The sequence below is a fragment of the Rhinoraja longicauda genome, chromosome 24, assembly GCF_053455715.1.
Source record: "Rhinoraja longicauda isolate Sanriku21f chromosome 24, sRhiLon1.1, whole genome shotgun sequence".
NCBI classification, from domain to species: domain Eukaryota; kingdom Metazoa; phylum Chordata; class Chondrichthyes; order Rajiformes; family Arhynchobatidae; genus Rhinoraja; species Rhinoraja longicauda.
Genome location: NC_135976.1, coordinates 13,361,724 through 13,378,391, shown reverse-complemented (window position 1 = coordinate 13,378,391; position 16,668 = coordinate 13,361,724). Strand labels below are relative to the sequence as shown.

Below are 16,668 nucleotides of genomic sequence, written 5' to 3'. Positions count from 1 at the left end.
TGAAGTTACCTATCATTCTTAACTTTTGACAATCAAGGCCTCATCTCCTTTAATGTGAATTAATATAGTGAATCTTTGCTCTATTTCTTCCGCAATCTATATTGCACAAGGAGTCCTGGTCTATGTAATGCTCTCTATAATTGTACCATGGCATCCTACCTCTTGTATTCAAAGCCTCTTACAATAAATCCCAATATACCATTTCCTCGCTTGATTGCCTGCAGTACCATATTAACATTCAATGACATGTGCACAAAGATAACTAACTCTCTGAGGATCAAATAGATTCCAATTGCTCACAGTTTTTTAAACACACAAACTCAATATTTGTATTTACAGCACAAGATAGAGCATGGAAACGGCCCCTTCAACCCGCGGAACCCACGCTGTCTATTAATCACGCATTCACACTAGATTCACACAGGGCGGCACGGTAGCGCAGCGGTAGAGTTGCTGCTTTACAGCGAATGCAGCGCCGGAGACTCAGGTTAGATCCTGACTATGGGTGCTGTACTGTAAGGAGTTTGTACGTTCTCCCCGTGACCTGCGTGGGTTTTCTCCGAGATCTTCGGTTTCCTCCCACACTCCAAAGACGTACAGGTATGTAGGTTAATTGGCTGGGTAAATGTAAAAATTGTCCCTAGTGTGTGTAGGATAGTGTTAGTGTGCGGGGATCGCTGGGCGGCGCGGACTTGGTGGGCCGAAAAGGCCTGTTTCCGCGCTGTATATATATGATATGATATGATATTCCAAGTTATCTCACTTTCGCACCCACTCCCGAAACCCAATTGCCAACTTCCAGCCAATTAACCTACAAGCCCACGCGTCTTTTGGGATGTGGGAGGAAACCGAAGCACCCAGTGGAAACCCATGTGGTCACAGGGAGAACGTGCAAACTCCACGCAGTCAGGATTCATTGGCGCTCTGAGGCAGCGACATTACCAGCTGCACCACCATGCCACACCACCATGCCACCTGTGCCAATAATCTCTCAGTTTCCCACATTGCGATGTTGCTGTCAGTCACTCAGCTCGCCTTTACACCTTTGAAACCTCAGCTTCTTCACTGCTCGCTTAGATTTTGCCTCATTGACAAACTTGGAAAAGCTACATTTGGTTTTCTTGGTTAAACAATCACTGTTGATTGGGAGAGCTGGGACTCAAGGACTAATTCTGATGGGACTATCCTTATCTCAGCCTGCAATCCTGTGAAGAGTCTGTCCACCTCTTGTGTGGAACCTGAATGAAAGCCTTCCAAAAGTCCACAAACAGCACATCTACTGGTTATCCCTCATTCCATAAAGATTAGTTGAATGTGATTTGACCCTTTCACAAACGTAGACACAAAGAGCTGCAGATGCTCGTTTCCAAAAAAGAGACAAAGTGCTGGAGTAACTCAGCTGGCCAGGTGGTATTCCGTGATGATATGGGCCAAACGCAGGCAGGTGGGGGACTGGTGTAGGTGAGGCATCTTAGTCGGCAGGGGCAAGTTGGGCCACAGTTTAAGAATAAGGGGTAGGCCATTTAGAACTGAGACGAGGAAAAACATTTTCAGTCAGAGAGTTGTGAATCTGTGGAATTCTCTGCCTCAGAAGGCAGTGGAGGCCAATTCTCTGAATGCATTCAAGAGAGAGCTAGATACAGCTCTTAAGGATAGCGGAGTCAGGGGGTATGGGGAGAAGGCAGGAACGGGGTACTGATTGAGAATGATCAGCCATGATCACATTGAATGGCGGTGCTGGCTTGAAGGGCCGAATGGCCTCCTCCTGCACCTATTGTCCATTGAAGGGTCTGTTTCCATGGTGTTTGATTCCATGACCGCGGAGCATCTGCATTCAGTGAGCAAATAGACCTCAGAGCTTCCTGATGCCCGCAACATTCATCCTCCATGTCATCTAAGCTACCTGTGGCTTTCTGTCACCTATAACAAGGTCCACCATAAATGTAAGGGGCAACACTCCTCCTTTTGTTTTACAATTTGACCGAAACCAATTAACCTCCAAACCTATAGGTCTTTGGAGTGTGGGAGGAAACCAGGGCACCCGGAGAAAACCCACGCGGTCACAGGGAGAATGTACAAATTCCATGCAGACAGTACCAGTAGTCAGGATCGAACTCGGGTCTCTAGCGCTGTAAGGCAGCAACTCTACCGCTGCGCCATTGTGCTGCCCTCACTCTGCAGTATTTTTTCACACATTTGCACCTCTGTCAGTAACTACTGCTGCAAATCCAATTACCTTCACATAGTCCCTTTGTTTTATCTATCTGCTCCACCTTCCTGGAGCACCCAAAGGAGGCCCACGTGATCAAAGGGAGAATGTGCAAACTTGCGCATACACAGGCAAGATCGAACCCGGGTCTCCGGTATTGTGAGGCAGCAGCTCTACCAGCTGTGCCACTGTGCCACCCTAGATTTGTTGAATCATATTGGAGATCAGGATCAGAGAGATCCCAGGCAACCAGCTAGGAGGAACAAGTGGTCAAAACCGAAGTGTTCTGCAAACCTCTTAACCTAACCGTATTTAGACTTCCAGGCATAGGAACCAACGACATACACAGCAATTGCACTTCTAATCATATACACAGACCTTAAACATTAGCTTGTTTCTCTGTGATTAGTTTTTAGGTTTAGAGATACAGCGTGGAAACAGGCCCTTCGACCCACCAAGTCCACGCTGATCAACCGTTTGCACTCGTTCTATCCTAGACACTAGGGACAATTTACAGAAGCCAATTAACCTACAAGCCTCTACGTCTTTAGAATGTGGGAGGAAATCGGAGCACCCTGAGAAAACCCACGCAGTCACAGGGAGAAATTACAAACTCCACACAAATAGCACCTGGAGTCAGGATCGAACCTGGGTGTCTGGCACTCTGAGGCGGCAACCCTCTCGCTGCATCACTGTGCCATCCGTTGTTTACTAGCAGCTAACATTATGTTACTGTTTATCTGGAAAGTAGCTAGCCTTGAGTAGGGGAGAGATGGGGAGAAGGCAGGAACGGGGTACTGATTGAGAATGATCAGCCATGATCACATTGAATGGCGGTGCTGGCTCGAAGGGCCGAATGGCCTCCTCCTGCACCTATTGTCTATTGTCTATAATACTTTATATCAAAAAAATAAACACTTGTATGTTCAGCTAAATACATTGCTAAGTAAAATCATGCATTGCAAAAGACACAAATTAAAGCTGCATATGTCAAAATTATATTTTAATTGCATTAATCTTTTATGATCTGTTGCAGCGAACTGGTTGAAGATATGAACCTAAGGAAAGCAGTGGGTCTTTTAAGCAACCAAGATCCCAATATTTTGGTCTATGCTTCTTCCTACATCCAACATGATTGCTTTAAAGAGGATAGTGCTAAAGTAGCGGTAAAGTATAACATTGCAATCATTTCTGGACAGAAGCTGCATTTAATGAACTAAGTAGAATGTTTTGCAGAAAAGAAATAAAGTCCACCTATTGCATAGTTTTCATTTTGCCAACAGTAAAAATTTTGGCTGTATGTTGTCCACTTTTAAATCTTTCTCTTCACTGATTGAACCGTTTGGTGGTAAGGCATGTTTGTTTTTAAGACAAGCTTGAGCAGGATTCCACTCCCTACACAAAAAGAAGAATATCTTCATTCCAGACCTTGTCAAGACATTATCCAGGATCAATACAGCAAGATAGTGCGTGCATACATTCAATAATGGATAGAAAATAGACACAAAGTGCTGGAGTAACTTGGCGGATAAGGCAGCATCTCTGGAGAACACGAATAGGTGATGTTTCGAGTCGGAACCGTTCTTCGGACTGAAGAAGGTTCCTGACCCAAAATGTCACCTAACCATGTTCACCGGAGATGCTGTCTGACCTGCTGCGTTACTCCAGCACTTCGTGTCTTTTTTTTGTAAAAACAAGCATCCGCAGTAAACTTGTGTCTTCAATAATAGGTGGATGTATTTTTACCTGATCATGTGTGATGAAGCAGGATTAATCAGTCTGAAGAAGGGTCTCGACTCGAAAGAAGTCACCCATTCCTTCTCTCCTGAGATGCTGAAGAAATCAGTCTGAAGAAGGGTCTCAACCCGAAACTTCTCCTGAGATGCTGCCTGACCCGCTGAGTTACTCCAGCATTTGTGTCTACCTTCGATTTAAATCAGCATCTTCAGTTATTTTCCTACACATAAGCAGGATTAATTGATAATCCCACTATACGGAATACTTTGGGAAGACTGATAATAATATGGTAACATTTCTTGTAGTAATATGGTACAGTTTGAGAGTGACAAGAGTTTTAGATTTGAGTTTACATGTAAAGGTAATTGTATGGGGATAAAAGGTGATTTGTCTAAAATAGAGGCTGAAGATATATTGAATGATATGATGGAAGATTTGCTGTGGCTGACATTTAAACAAATTTAGTTTAGTTCAGATATATCTAGCGCAGAAACAGGCCCTTCAGCCCACAGAGTCCACACTGACCAGCGATCCCTGCACATTAACACTATCCTACACGAGGGACAATTTATACATTTATACCTAGCAAATTAACCCACAAACCTGTATGTCTTTGGAGTGCGTGAGGAAATCGGAGCACCCGGAGAAAACCCACGCAGGTCACGGGGAGAGCGTACAAACTCTTTACAGACAAGCAAGCTCCCATAGCCCGGATCAAACCCGAGTCTTGGGTACATAACTTTGGAGTATTCGTTTAAATAATTTGATTTGTTATGTTACTGCTAGAGACATACAAATATCTGGATTAATTCAGTTAGAATTAGGGTGGCTGAGTGGCACAGCTGGTACAGCTGCTGCCTCACGATGCCAGAGACCCAGGTTTGATCCTGACATCGGGTGCTGTCTGTGTGGAATTTACACGTCTCTCTGTGACCGCGTGGGATTCCTCTGGGTGCTCCGGTTTCCTCCCATGCCCCAAAGTCGAGTGGGTTTGCACGTTAATTGGCCTCTGTAAATTGCCCGTGTCTACAGGGAGCGGATGCGAAAGTGGGATAATATAGAAATGGTGTTAATGGGCGGTCGACGGTCGGCTTGGACTCGGTGGGCCAAGTGCATGTTTCCATGTTGTATATTTAAACTAATCTAAAGCTAATATGTCGTCCAATCAAATTTAATAAATGTTTATTGGTTTTATTTCAGATTTACCAAATGGGTGCGATCCCTCAACTGATTAACCTTTTGAGAACCAAAGATGTAAATGTTCAGCAGTCTGCATGTGCAGCCCTTAGAAATGCAGTGTATAAGAACGTCATCAATAAAGTGGAAGTGAAGAGGAATGATGGGATCAAGCAAGTACTTCAGCTCCTGAGAGAGACAAGGGATCCCGAAACAAAGAAGCAAATAACTGGTACAAACTTCTGTACAATTTTAGTGTTTTTATTGTTGTGGGTTTCCATTCCCCAAACATTTACATTACCCGGCTTCCTTCCTTTTTTAAAAATTTTTATTTAAATTTTTTTTAAATTTATTTATAGTATTTTCAATAGGAATACAAAAATACATAAGTGGATAAATATAAGGGAATACATAAGCATAAGCAATGGCAATGTATAACATAAATATCCCCAGGTTGTGTAAAATAAATTGTTATCTATACCTAGAAGATATGTCGGTATATATATGAAAAAGATAAGGATAAAAGAAAAACGAAAAGAGAGAGAAAAAGAGGAAAAAAAAAAAGAGAGGAAAAAAAAAACAAACAAAAAAAAAACAGACTGTACCAGGTGGTTAACGAAAACATAGTAGTGTCGCCCGCTCCAATCCCCTCTACCTGCATAAAGCAATATCAAGAAGAACGAAAAAGGTTGGAATAAGGTCACATTACATGATATGAAAATATTGAATAAATGGCCTCCAAGTCTGCTCAAAGTTGATCGAAGGTTCGTAAACAGTACTTCTAATCTTTTCCAAATTTAAACATGAAATAGTTTGAGAAAACCAATGAAATAAAGTAGGAGGATTGATTTCTTTCCAATTCAACAAAATAGATCTTCTGGCCATTAATGTAAGAAAAGCAATCATCCGACAGATGGGGGGAGATAAACAAGTAGAGTCTATCATTGGTAAACCAAAAATTGCAGTAATGGGATGGGGGCTTCCTTCCTTTATCTCTCGTTCTCAAACTCCATCTTGTAAGCCTCCTGCAAACATCCACCCTGAAAGTAATGTTATTATCTGTTCAAAAAAATGAATTGGTGTTGAGGCATGGGCAAGAGTTGACATTGGATACCATAGAACACTACTGCATTTAGTCAAGTCAACTTTATTTGTCACATACACATACAAAATGGGCAATGAAATGAAAGGTCACCCACAGTCCAGCAATAGAACGATAAAAATAAACAATTTCACACACAATCACAACCAACGCAAAACAAAAAAAAGAAACATCCATCACAGTGAGTCTCCTCCAGTCACCTCCTCACTGTGATTGATGGAAGGCCAGAATGTCTTTTCTCTTCCCCTGCCGTCTTCTCCCGCGGTCAGGCTATTGACGTTGCCACGTTCCAGGCCACGCCGGGCGGTGAAAGGTCCACGGCGGGCCGACCCAAGCCCCGTGATTCGGGGCGGGCGAAGACGCTGCTGCTGCCGGAGCTCCCGTTGTCGGCCCCCACCCAGGGGGCTGTGAGCTTCCGACGTCCAGATGGTAGGTCCGGTCCGCGGGCTCTGCCAACCAGAGCCCAGGTGGTCCCAGCTGGAGGCCGCCAGCTCCAGGTGTTTGGCCGATGGTAGGCCGCAGCGGGAACGGGAGACACGACCCAGAAAAAGGTTGCGTCTCTGTTCGGAAGAGACAATTTTACAGTCCCCCCCCCCCCCCCCCCCTCATAGTACACAACCACAAAGAAACACTACATCACATCTAAACTCTACAATCAAGACAAAAAAAAACCCATAAAACACAAAGACTGACGGACTGCAGGTGAGCCGTAGCTGCTAGGCTCTTGCAAACGCTAGTACAGGGTTCCAACCCGAAACGTCACTGATTCCTTTTCTTCAGAGATGCTACCTGACCCACTCCAGCATTTTGTGTCATAGGGTCTTACAGCATGGAAGTAGGCCCTTCGGCCCAACTTGCCCACACCGGGCAACATCTACACTAATCCCACCTACCTGCGTTTGGGCCATATCCCGCTAAACCCGTCCTATCCATGTACCCATCTAAGTGTTTCTTAAACGTTGTGATAGTATACGCCTCAACTACTGCCTCTGACCGCTCGTTCCTTGCACCCACCACTCCTTCTGCTACCCCTCAAGTTCTTAAATCTCTCCTGTCCATCTTCTTTGATCAGAGATTGATTGTGCGAATGATATCCAAGTTGGGGTGGTTTGAGGTATGGTTGTGGTGAAGAGAAAGATCAGGAGATCAAATGACATGGGAAGGGAGCTTCAAATGATTGCCTGACCTATTGGCACACAAAGCAATCTGTTGGGTCAAGGGATGCGAACTCTTCTGCAAAGTTCCCCCTTAAAGAAGTGTGGTCGAAGGAATCCTTTTTTTGGGGAGGGGGGGGGGGGGGGGGGGGGGGAAGAAGGGGTGCGTTGATGAGGATAGAAAGAAATGAATGCTTCAAATAAATGTTTTTTTCTTCAATGTGTTCCATATTTAATATGGCAATTGTTTTACATTGTATTAGGACTTCTGTGGAACCTTTCATCATGTGATGATCTAAAGGAGGACCTGATCAATGATGCTTTGCCCGTGCTGACTGAATACACAATCATTCCCCACACTTCACAAGGACTTAAAAGTCTAGAGACCCTGGATTCAGATACCTTTCACAATGCTACAGGGTGCCTGAGGTATGGGGACCCCCTTCCATGCTGTTCGCGGAACAAATCTTGGACATTTCTGTGGAAAGTTAAACAAAAAATTAACATTTAGGAAGAAAGACCCTTTGTGAGCTTTCTGATAAATGGTCCTTCGCTTGAAGCGTTAACTCTGTTCTTCTTTCCACCACCATTGCCTGATCGGTGGAGTATTTTCAACTCTTACTTTAGACAATAGGTGCAGGAGGAGGCCATTCAGCCCTTCGAGACAGCACCGCCATTCAATGTGATCATGGCTGATCATTCTCAATCAGTACACCGTTCCTGCCTTCTCCCCATACCCCCTGACTCCCCTATCCTTAAGAGCTCTATCTAGCTCTCTCTTGAATGCATTCATTTAGTGGCATTTCATTGATTTCAAAATGTTTGTGTAAATGATTGTGTGTAACCTATTGCATTGGGAGCATTCACCTGTTCCATATAAAACATCTCATCTCCCTTTCTAGTGAGCAGTTTTCTGACAATGTTTACTATTAAGATCTTGGGTTTGCAGTCTGCCCAACAAGAAGGGTCTCGACCCGAAACATCACCCATTCCTTCCCTCCAGAGATGCTGCCTGTCCCGCTGAGTTACTCCAGCTTTTTGTGTCTATCTAATGCTCTGTGACTGGCAGTGAGAGACTTTTCCAATGCATTTACAGTCAATCCCTGTGTTGGAAGTATCTGGAGTGGCTAATTGCATTCTTGAATATAGAAGTCAAAGTGGAGTGCGATTTATGCACCACTGTTATTGTGTATTTATTGATAAAGGAGTAAGATGGTGTGATGGTTTTGTTTTATCATTGTGCATGCTTTACAGTTTTGGTTGATCTTTGTTTAAATGGTGTACATCACATGAGAAACTATTAAAGTTTGTGATGCAAGCAGGACAATTGTGGAGGAAGCAGGGTGTGATCATTGTGATCAGCTTGATCGCTCCACTTTGCTCTGCTCCCGCTCCGCCCCACCCTCACTCCCTCCACCCTGCCTTCCTTGGGACTGGTCCTGATCCATCCCTGTGTAGGAAGGAACTGCAGACGCTGGTTTAAACCTAAGATAGACACAAAAAAAACTGGAGTAACTCAGCGGGACAGGCAGCATCTGTGGAGAGAAAGAATGGGTGACGTTTCGGGTCGAGACCCTTCTTCAGACTCGTGGATTCCATTTCGGGCCGAGACCCTTCTGAAGAAGGGTCTCGACCCGAAACGACACCCATTCCTTCTCTCCAGATGTGTTGCCTGTCCTGCTGAGTTACTCCAGCTTTTTGTGTCTATCTCTGATCCATCCCTGTCTCCTCTCTGACCCTGTCGTGTGTGCTTTCTCTTCAGGAACCTGAGCTCGGCCGGGGAGAGTGGTCGGCAGCGGATGCGGAACTCTCCTGGTTTCATCGATTCTCTCATGTCTCATGTTCAAACATGTCTCGCTGCAAACCAAGCCGATGAAAAGGTAACAGTTAATCCAGATCATTTAACTTTAGTGTGGAGTTGGTAAGGACGCATATATTCTACATATAAGCATATCTGGTAGGACTTTAGTAGAGATAGTAACGTGCAATAAGCTATATATATAATATAAGGCATATAATAATGACACACAGACCATTTAATTAACATGTTGATCGGGATTCTTATATAATGCATGTAAGTCTATCTAATAAGTTTTGTATGTAATATATCATATACAATAGGTTTTAAATATAATATGTAACATACTGCATATGCATACACATTGTATAAGGATGCATATAAAATTCAGATCATTTAAATATAATGTGATGAGGATACTTAATTGTCTAGAATTAATCTAAATCATTTAAATACTATGTTGATAAGGATGTGTATATGTGTGTGTGTGTGTATACACAAACACTATCAAGTTACAAAAAATGAGGTACAACTTAATATCTTTGTTCCAGAAGCTTTTAGCACTTGTGTGAGATATTCATATTATTTGGGCTTTCTGCAATGGGATGACAGATTTCTTATCCTAGTTATCCGAAGTGGTGTTGTTTGCTGGGGGAAAAAAGTCTTATATGCTATGAAAATTCCTTTCTGTCCAGTTCTCCATTTGATTTAACCTGTCAGGCAATGCTAAGGTCAGGAAGAAGACAAAAAAATACCGAAGGCTCTGTATCAAATTATCTGTTATTAAATGCATCTGTTATCTTTTGGGGTGGCACAGCGGTAAAGTTCCTGCCTTACAGCGCCAGAGATCCAGATTCAATCCTGATAACTGGTCCTTCTGTATGAACTTTGTATGTACTCCCCCTGACCTATGTGGTGCTCCAGTTTCCACCCACACTCCAAAGACGTACAGGTTTGTAGGTTAATTGGCTTGGTTAAATTGTCCCTAGAGGGTGTAGGGTAATGTTAGTATACGGGAATAGTTGGTCGACGTGGACTCGGTGGGCCGAAGGGGCCTGTTTCCGCCTTGTATCTCTAAGCTAAACTGAATCTAGAAAATATGTCCTATTTTGGCTGTCACAAAGAAGTACCAAGCCTTTTAATGAGCAATGATGCAGGATTTTTTTTTGTTATGACTTGTTTTGTTTTTGAAGTAAATGCAACTTAATGTGTTTTGAAAGGTAACTCTTGGTATCCACTCTTCAGCTTGAGCATGGTGCTCTTGATTGCGACAGAAAATGTTGAACATAGAACTGGACATAATGCTAAACCAGACTGTGGATTCTTTTATACAATGCATATACTAGTTTAGTATAAACCTACTGTATTTTAATAGATGGGTGGCACAATGGCACAACGGTAGAGTTGCTGCATTACAGTGCCAGAGACCCGGGTTCATTGCTGATTAAGGGTGCTGCAGGGCCGTCTTTACAGCATTATGGGCCCCGGGCAAAGCAGTGTACTGGGGCCCCTCCCCAATCCCACTCTGCCTCCTCCCATCCCCACTCTCTCCACCTCCCACCCTCCCCGTCGCCCCCACCGTTACTCTCCCCACCCCCCTTTCCCTACCAGCCCCCCCCTGTCGTGCCGGCGAAAAGCACTTACCGAAAAGCACTTAGCGATGGAATTAGGGTGCTACATTGTTGTGAAAAGCACTTACAGATCGCTGTGAGAAGCACTTGGGGATGGAAAATGTTGCGAAAAAAGCACTTATTGAACCTACATTTTTAAAGTAGTATTTAATTATTGCAAGTCACTTAACTTACACACACAGATCAGCATGGGGCCCCGGGCAAGTGCCCATCAGGCCCATGCGTTAAGACGGCCCTGGGGTGCTGTCTGTACAGAGTTTGTACATTCTTCTTGTGACCACGTGGGTTTTCTCGGGGTGCTTCGTTTCCTCCCACGTTCCAAAGACTTGCAGGTTTGTAGGTTAATTGGCTTCCGTAAATTGTAAAATTGTCCCTAGTATGTAGGATAGTGCCAGTGTATGGGGTGATAGCTAGTCAGTGCGGACTCGGTGGGCCAAAGGGCCTGTTTCCACTATATCTCTAAAGTCTAATCTTTCTTTGGGTTTTCTCATTTAGTCAGATCATTGCTGTTCATACCTCAGCATTGTGTGTTTCTTTGGTTCATAAAGTGTGCTCGCTTGCTTCAAAGAATCATTTTACAGCATTATGTTAAGACTGTGGTTATTGATTTACAATATAGTTCACCAGCTAATCTTGGATTACCTACAATTTGATGATGATAGCGATATAATATTTTAATATTGTGATATAATTGAACTAACATTTAGGTGACATCCTTATTATTGATGAGTCACCAGCTTGAACGTCAAAGGAAATGTTCCCTTTATGTTAACTCTGTACTGTCTCGATTTCTCCCAGTCTATTGAAAACTGTGTCTGCATCCTCCACAACCTATCGTACCACTTGGACTCGGAAGTGCCAAGTGCCTTTGCCCACATAAACGAGAATGGAAATTCGCAGCAAACGAAAAAAATGTCAAAGAGGTCTTCTGCGGGCTGTTTTAGTCCAGGAACAGATCACTTAGAGGAGGTAACTAGACCTGTAATCCACTTAACAAAATGGCACATTTGTTTGGATGGCGACAGTAAATACTGTATGTGAATGAATCTTGCCTCTTGATGTTACTTGCCTCTGGAATATTTGGTTCTATTAACTTCAATGGAATGTCCAGAGTGTTATTAGTGCACACTTTGAACAGTGGTGATCAAAGAAAAATGTGTCTCTTGGTGTTTTATTTTATTCATATTTCAGCTAATTATGAATTGCTTTAAGGTATCATGGTGTTGAACTAGGACTGAAATGAGGAAGAACTTCTTCACCCAGATGGTGGTGAATCTTGTGGTTTCTTGATCTTGGAGGGTTTCAGTCAGGGTTAATTTAGTCATTCAGCACGGTAACAGGTTCTTCGGTCCAACTCATCCATAGCAACCAAGATCTAAGTTAGTCCCATTTGCTGCGTTTGGCATATATCCCTCTAATGCTATCCTATCCATGTACCTGTCCAAGTGCCTTTTAGATGCTGTTATAGTACCTGCCACATCTACCTCCTCTGGCAGCTTGTTCCATATACCCGCCACCATCAGAGTGATAATGTTGTCCTCGGTTTTGTGTTAAATCTCAACTTTCTGAGGAGACTAAGGAAATTTGGCATTTCTCCAATGCAAAGGTCGACAAATGCACCTCGGAAAGCACACTGTCTGGTTGCATCGCAACTTGGTCTGGGAACAGCTCTGCCCAACACCACAAGAAATTGCAGAGAGTTGTGGATGTAGCCCACTCCATCGCACAGGCCAGACCTCCCACCATTGATTCCATCTACACTCATGCTGCTTCGGAAAAGCAGCCAACATCGTCAAGGATTTGTCCCACTCTGGTCATTCATCCTTCTCCCTGTTCCCATCCAGCAGAAGGCACAAAAGCTTAAGTCTGCTCCACCAGTCTGCAGATAAGCCACTTCCCCTCTGTTATCAGGCTTCTGAATAGTCCTTCCATAAACTAGGGTCCTGTCCAATTCATTGTGGACATTGGACTTTGTCCATGAAACTAATCTGCTACAATGCTGAGAACTATATTCTGCACTCTCTCTCTTCCATTTTGCTCTATCGTACTTGAGTTTAACTTGATTGTATTCGTGTAATTTGTTGGTAGTATATCTGATAGGTTGGAATAGCATGCAAACAAAGATTTTCATTCTACCTTGGTACATGTGACAATAATAAACCTAAACCTAAATGCTCTCACCTTGAACTTGTGTCCTTTGGTTCCTGGGTAAAAGACTGTGCATTCACCCTATATGTTAAAACAGATGGATATATTCATGGTTATTAAGGGAATGGGGAGATATGGTAATAATGCAGGAAAGTGGTTTTGATCTCTATTAGTTATTTATTCACAAAATGCTGGAGTAACTCGAGAGAGAGAAGGAATGGGCGACGTTTCGGGTCAAGACCCTTCTGGGACCCTTCTGGGTCTCGACCCGAAACGTCGCTCATTCCTTCTCTCCCGAGATGCTGCCTGACCTGCTGAGTTACTCCAGCATTTTGTGAATAAATACCTTCGATTTGTACCAGCATCTGCAGTTATTTTCTTATATTTATTCTTAAATCAGTTGTCTTGTGATGTTCACCTTTGTTGCCCATGTGTCTAATGTTCGATCTCGGGAGAGAAGGAATGGGCGACGTTTTGGGTCGAGACCCTTCTTCAGACTTGATCTTTATGAATTCAGTATTTGTTTAAAGAAGAGAATACTTTGTGCCACAAAATCGACAAGCCCCCTTTTGGAGTATTGTGTTCAGTTTTGATCACCCTGCTTTCAGAAAGGGATTGTTAAGCTGGAAAGGTGGCAGAGAAGATTTATGAGGATGGAAAGACATTCTAGCCTTAGAGGGAGTACAGAGAAGGTTCACCAGATTGATCCCTGGGATGGCAGGACTTTCATATGAAGAAAGACTGGATAGACTAGGCTTATACTTGCTGGAATTTAGAAGACTGAGGGGGGATCTTATTGAAACATATAAAATTCTTAAGGGGTTGGAGAGGCTAGATGCGGGAAGATTGTTCCCGATGTTGGGGAAGTCCAGAACCAGGGGTCACAGCTTAAGGATAAGGGGGAAGCCTTTTAGGACCGAGATGAGAAAACATTTCTTCACACAGAGAGTGGTGAGTCTGTGGAATTTCTGCCACAGCAGGTAGTTGAGGCCAGTTCATTGGCTATATTTAAGAGGGAGTTAGATGTGGCCCTTGTGGCTAAAGGGATCAGGGGGTATGGAGAGAAGGCAGGTACAGGTTACTGAGCTGGATGATCAGCCATGATCATATCGAATTGCGGTGCAGGCTCGAAGGGCCGAATGGCCTACTCCTGCACCTATTTTCTATGTTTTCTATGTCACCAGGACTTGGGGGCCCGAGTTATAGGAAATGGTTGGGCAGCCAAGGACTTTATTCCTTGAAGTGTACGGGGACGAGGGGAGACCTTATAGAGGTGGATAAGACCATGAGAGGAATAGGTGCACAGAGTCTTTTACCCAGAGGAGGGGAATCGAGGACCAGAGGATATAGGGTTGTGAGAAGGGAAAGATGTAATAGGAACCTGAGGAGTAACTTCCTTACACATAGGCTAGTGCGTATATGGAACGAGTTGTCAGAGGGAGTAGTTGGGACAGGTACTCTAACGGCATTTAAAAGATATTTGGACAGGTACAAGGATATGAAACGGTGAGACGGATATGGACCAAATGCTGGCAGGTGGGACTAGCGTAGATAGGGGACTTTTGTTGGCATGGGCAAGTTGGGCTGAAGGGACTGTTTCCATGCTATATGACTCTGACTCTATGACTCCTCTGAAATGATAAATAATAATAATAATAATAATACATTACATTTATATAGCGCTTTTCATATACTCAAAGACGCTTTACAGGGATTTGGAGAACATAGGGAAGTGAATAAATAGATAAATAAGTAAACGAACAGAGAAAGGAGACAGAGGGTGGGGTGACCTTCAGTGGTTGAAGGCAGTACTGAATAGGTGAGTCTTCAGTGATGTTTTGAATGTGGTGAGTGTGGAGGAGTCTGACGGTTTGAGGTAGTGAGTTCCATAGGGTGGGAGCAGCGATGGAGAAAGCCCTGTCCCCCCAGGATCTGAGTTTGGTCCGGATGTGGGGGGATAGGAGATTGGCAGCAGCAGAGCGGAGGGTGCAGGTGGGAGTGTGCCTGTGGAGGAGGTCGGTCAGGTAGGATGGGGCCAGGTTATGGAGGGCTTTGTAGGTCATGAGGAGGATTTTGTACTGGATTCTCTGGGGGATGGGGAGCCAGTGGAGTTTGTAAAGGACGGGGGTGATATGGTCACGGATCGGGGTGTGGGTGAGTAGACGGGCAGCGGAGTTTTGAATGTATTGAAGTTTACTGATGATTTTTGAGGGTGCGCCATAGAGGAGGCTGTTGCAGTAGTCCAGACGGGAGGTGATGAAGGCGTGGATGAGGGTTTCTGCAGCTGTGGAGGAGAGGCATGGACGGAGACGGGCAATGTTTTTGAGGTGGAAGAAGGCTGTCTTTGTGATGTGTTTGATGTGTTTGTCGAAAGAGAGGGTTTGATCAAAGATGATTCCAAGATTCCGGATGTGAGGGGAGGTGGATACTGGGAGACCATCAATGTTGAGGATGAAGTTTTCGGTGGATTTGGTGAGCGTTTTTGGACCAATGATGATGATTTCAGATTTGTTGCAATTGAGTTTGAGGAAATTTGATTGAAGCCAAGATTTTATTTCAGTAATGCAGTTTGTCAGTGTAGAGTGTGTGGTGGGGGAGATTGACTTGGTGGAGATGAGGAGCTGGATATCATCGGCGAAGCAGTGGAGGTTGAGACCATGACGGCGGATTAATTGACCAAGGGGGAACAGGTAGAGGATGAAGAGGAGGGGGCCAAGGACTGAGCCTTGGGGGACACCTTGGGGGAGGGGAGCGGTGGGGGATTTACAGTTGTTAATGGAGATGAACTGGTGTCTGTCAGAGAGGTAAGATTTGAACCAGGATAGGGCTGTGCCGGTGATGTTAAAGGAGGTTTCAAGTCGGGTGAGGAGAATGGAGTGATTTATGGTGTCAATACTGCCCTTTTATCTATTTTCAAGTATCCGCCATGGTAGAAAGCAGGATAATCTGTGTTTTCAGTACATTTTATACTGGAATAAAATGATGTTTACAGTAAACCCTTGCATTTACGGGCCTCTTTATAATGGGTTTTGGTTATAACAGACTGACCCCTACCGAGGCCTACCCAAGGTCACTTCCAGCTCGCGCCACCTGCCCTTCTACTTACAATGCTAGCTTCCCACAGCACTCCCAGCTCACCACTACTTGTACAAAGATAATACCTTACGCCGTTACAATTGGCAATAACGGACACCATCTCCCCCACCCCATGGTCTGTTTCAACGAGGATTTACTGTACTTAGTTTCTTGTAACATTTTTACTGTAACTCGGTTTAAATTTATTTCCAATTCCAATATTAGCAGCCGCCAACTCTTCTAAATACAGAGGTGTTGGAGAATAATTTTCACATTTAGTGTGGGTATTGTTAATATTTGCAGTTCAGATTTTTGTCATAAATCTCAGTTGACGTGTGGTTTCTATTGGCTTCAACGGAACTAAAAGCCCTCAAACCTCAGCAAATAGTTGCTCCCTTTTCAATTGTTAACAATTAACTTTTAGAATTGAAGTATTTTCTTTTTGTTTCACAGGCTGATTTATCGAACTTGTATTTCTCTCAAGAGGAAAATAATCCCAAAGGTGTTAACAACCTCTTCCACTCGAAAGCCGTCAAAATGTACTCAACTCTTTTGGAGAAATCCAAGTGTGATGCCACGTTGGAAGCGTCCGCTGGAGCCCTGCAGAATCTCACAGCCGGCAACAAAGTGGTACGGCA

General features: G+C 43.9%; 1 protein-coding gene across 1 annotated transcript in view; it reads left to right on the top strand.

Moving 5' to 3' along the window:
• LOC144605273 (plakophilin-1-like) overlaps nt 1–16,668 on the top strand; it is a 47,023-nt gene that overhangs the window by 16,527 nt on the left and 13,828 nt on the right. The window contains exons 4-9 of the mRNA XM_078420371.1: nt 3,246–3,375; nt 5,147–5,354; nt 7,642–7,807; nt 9,141–9,258; nt 11,606–11,776; nt 16,484–16,660. Coding sequence (XP_078276497.1) covers nt 3,246–3,375; nt 5,147–5,354; nt 7,642–7,807; nt 9,141–9,258; nt 11,606–11,776; nt 16,484–16,660 — 970 coding nt within the window. The remainder of the gene's footprint in view (nt 1–3,245; nt 3,376–5,146; nt 5,355–7,641; nt 7,808–9,140; nt 9,259–11,605; nt 11,777–16,483; nt 16,661–16,668) is intronic.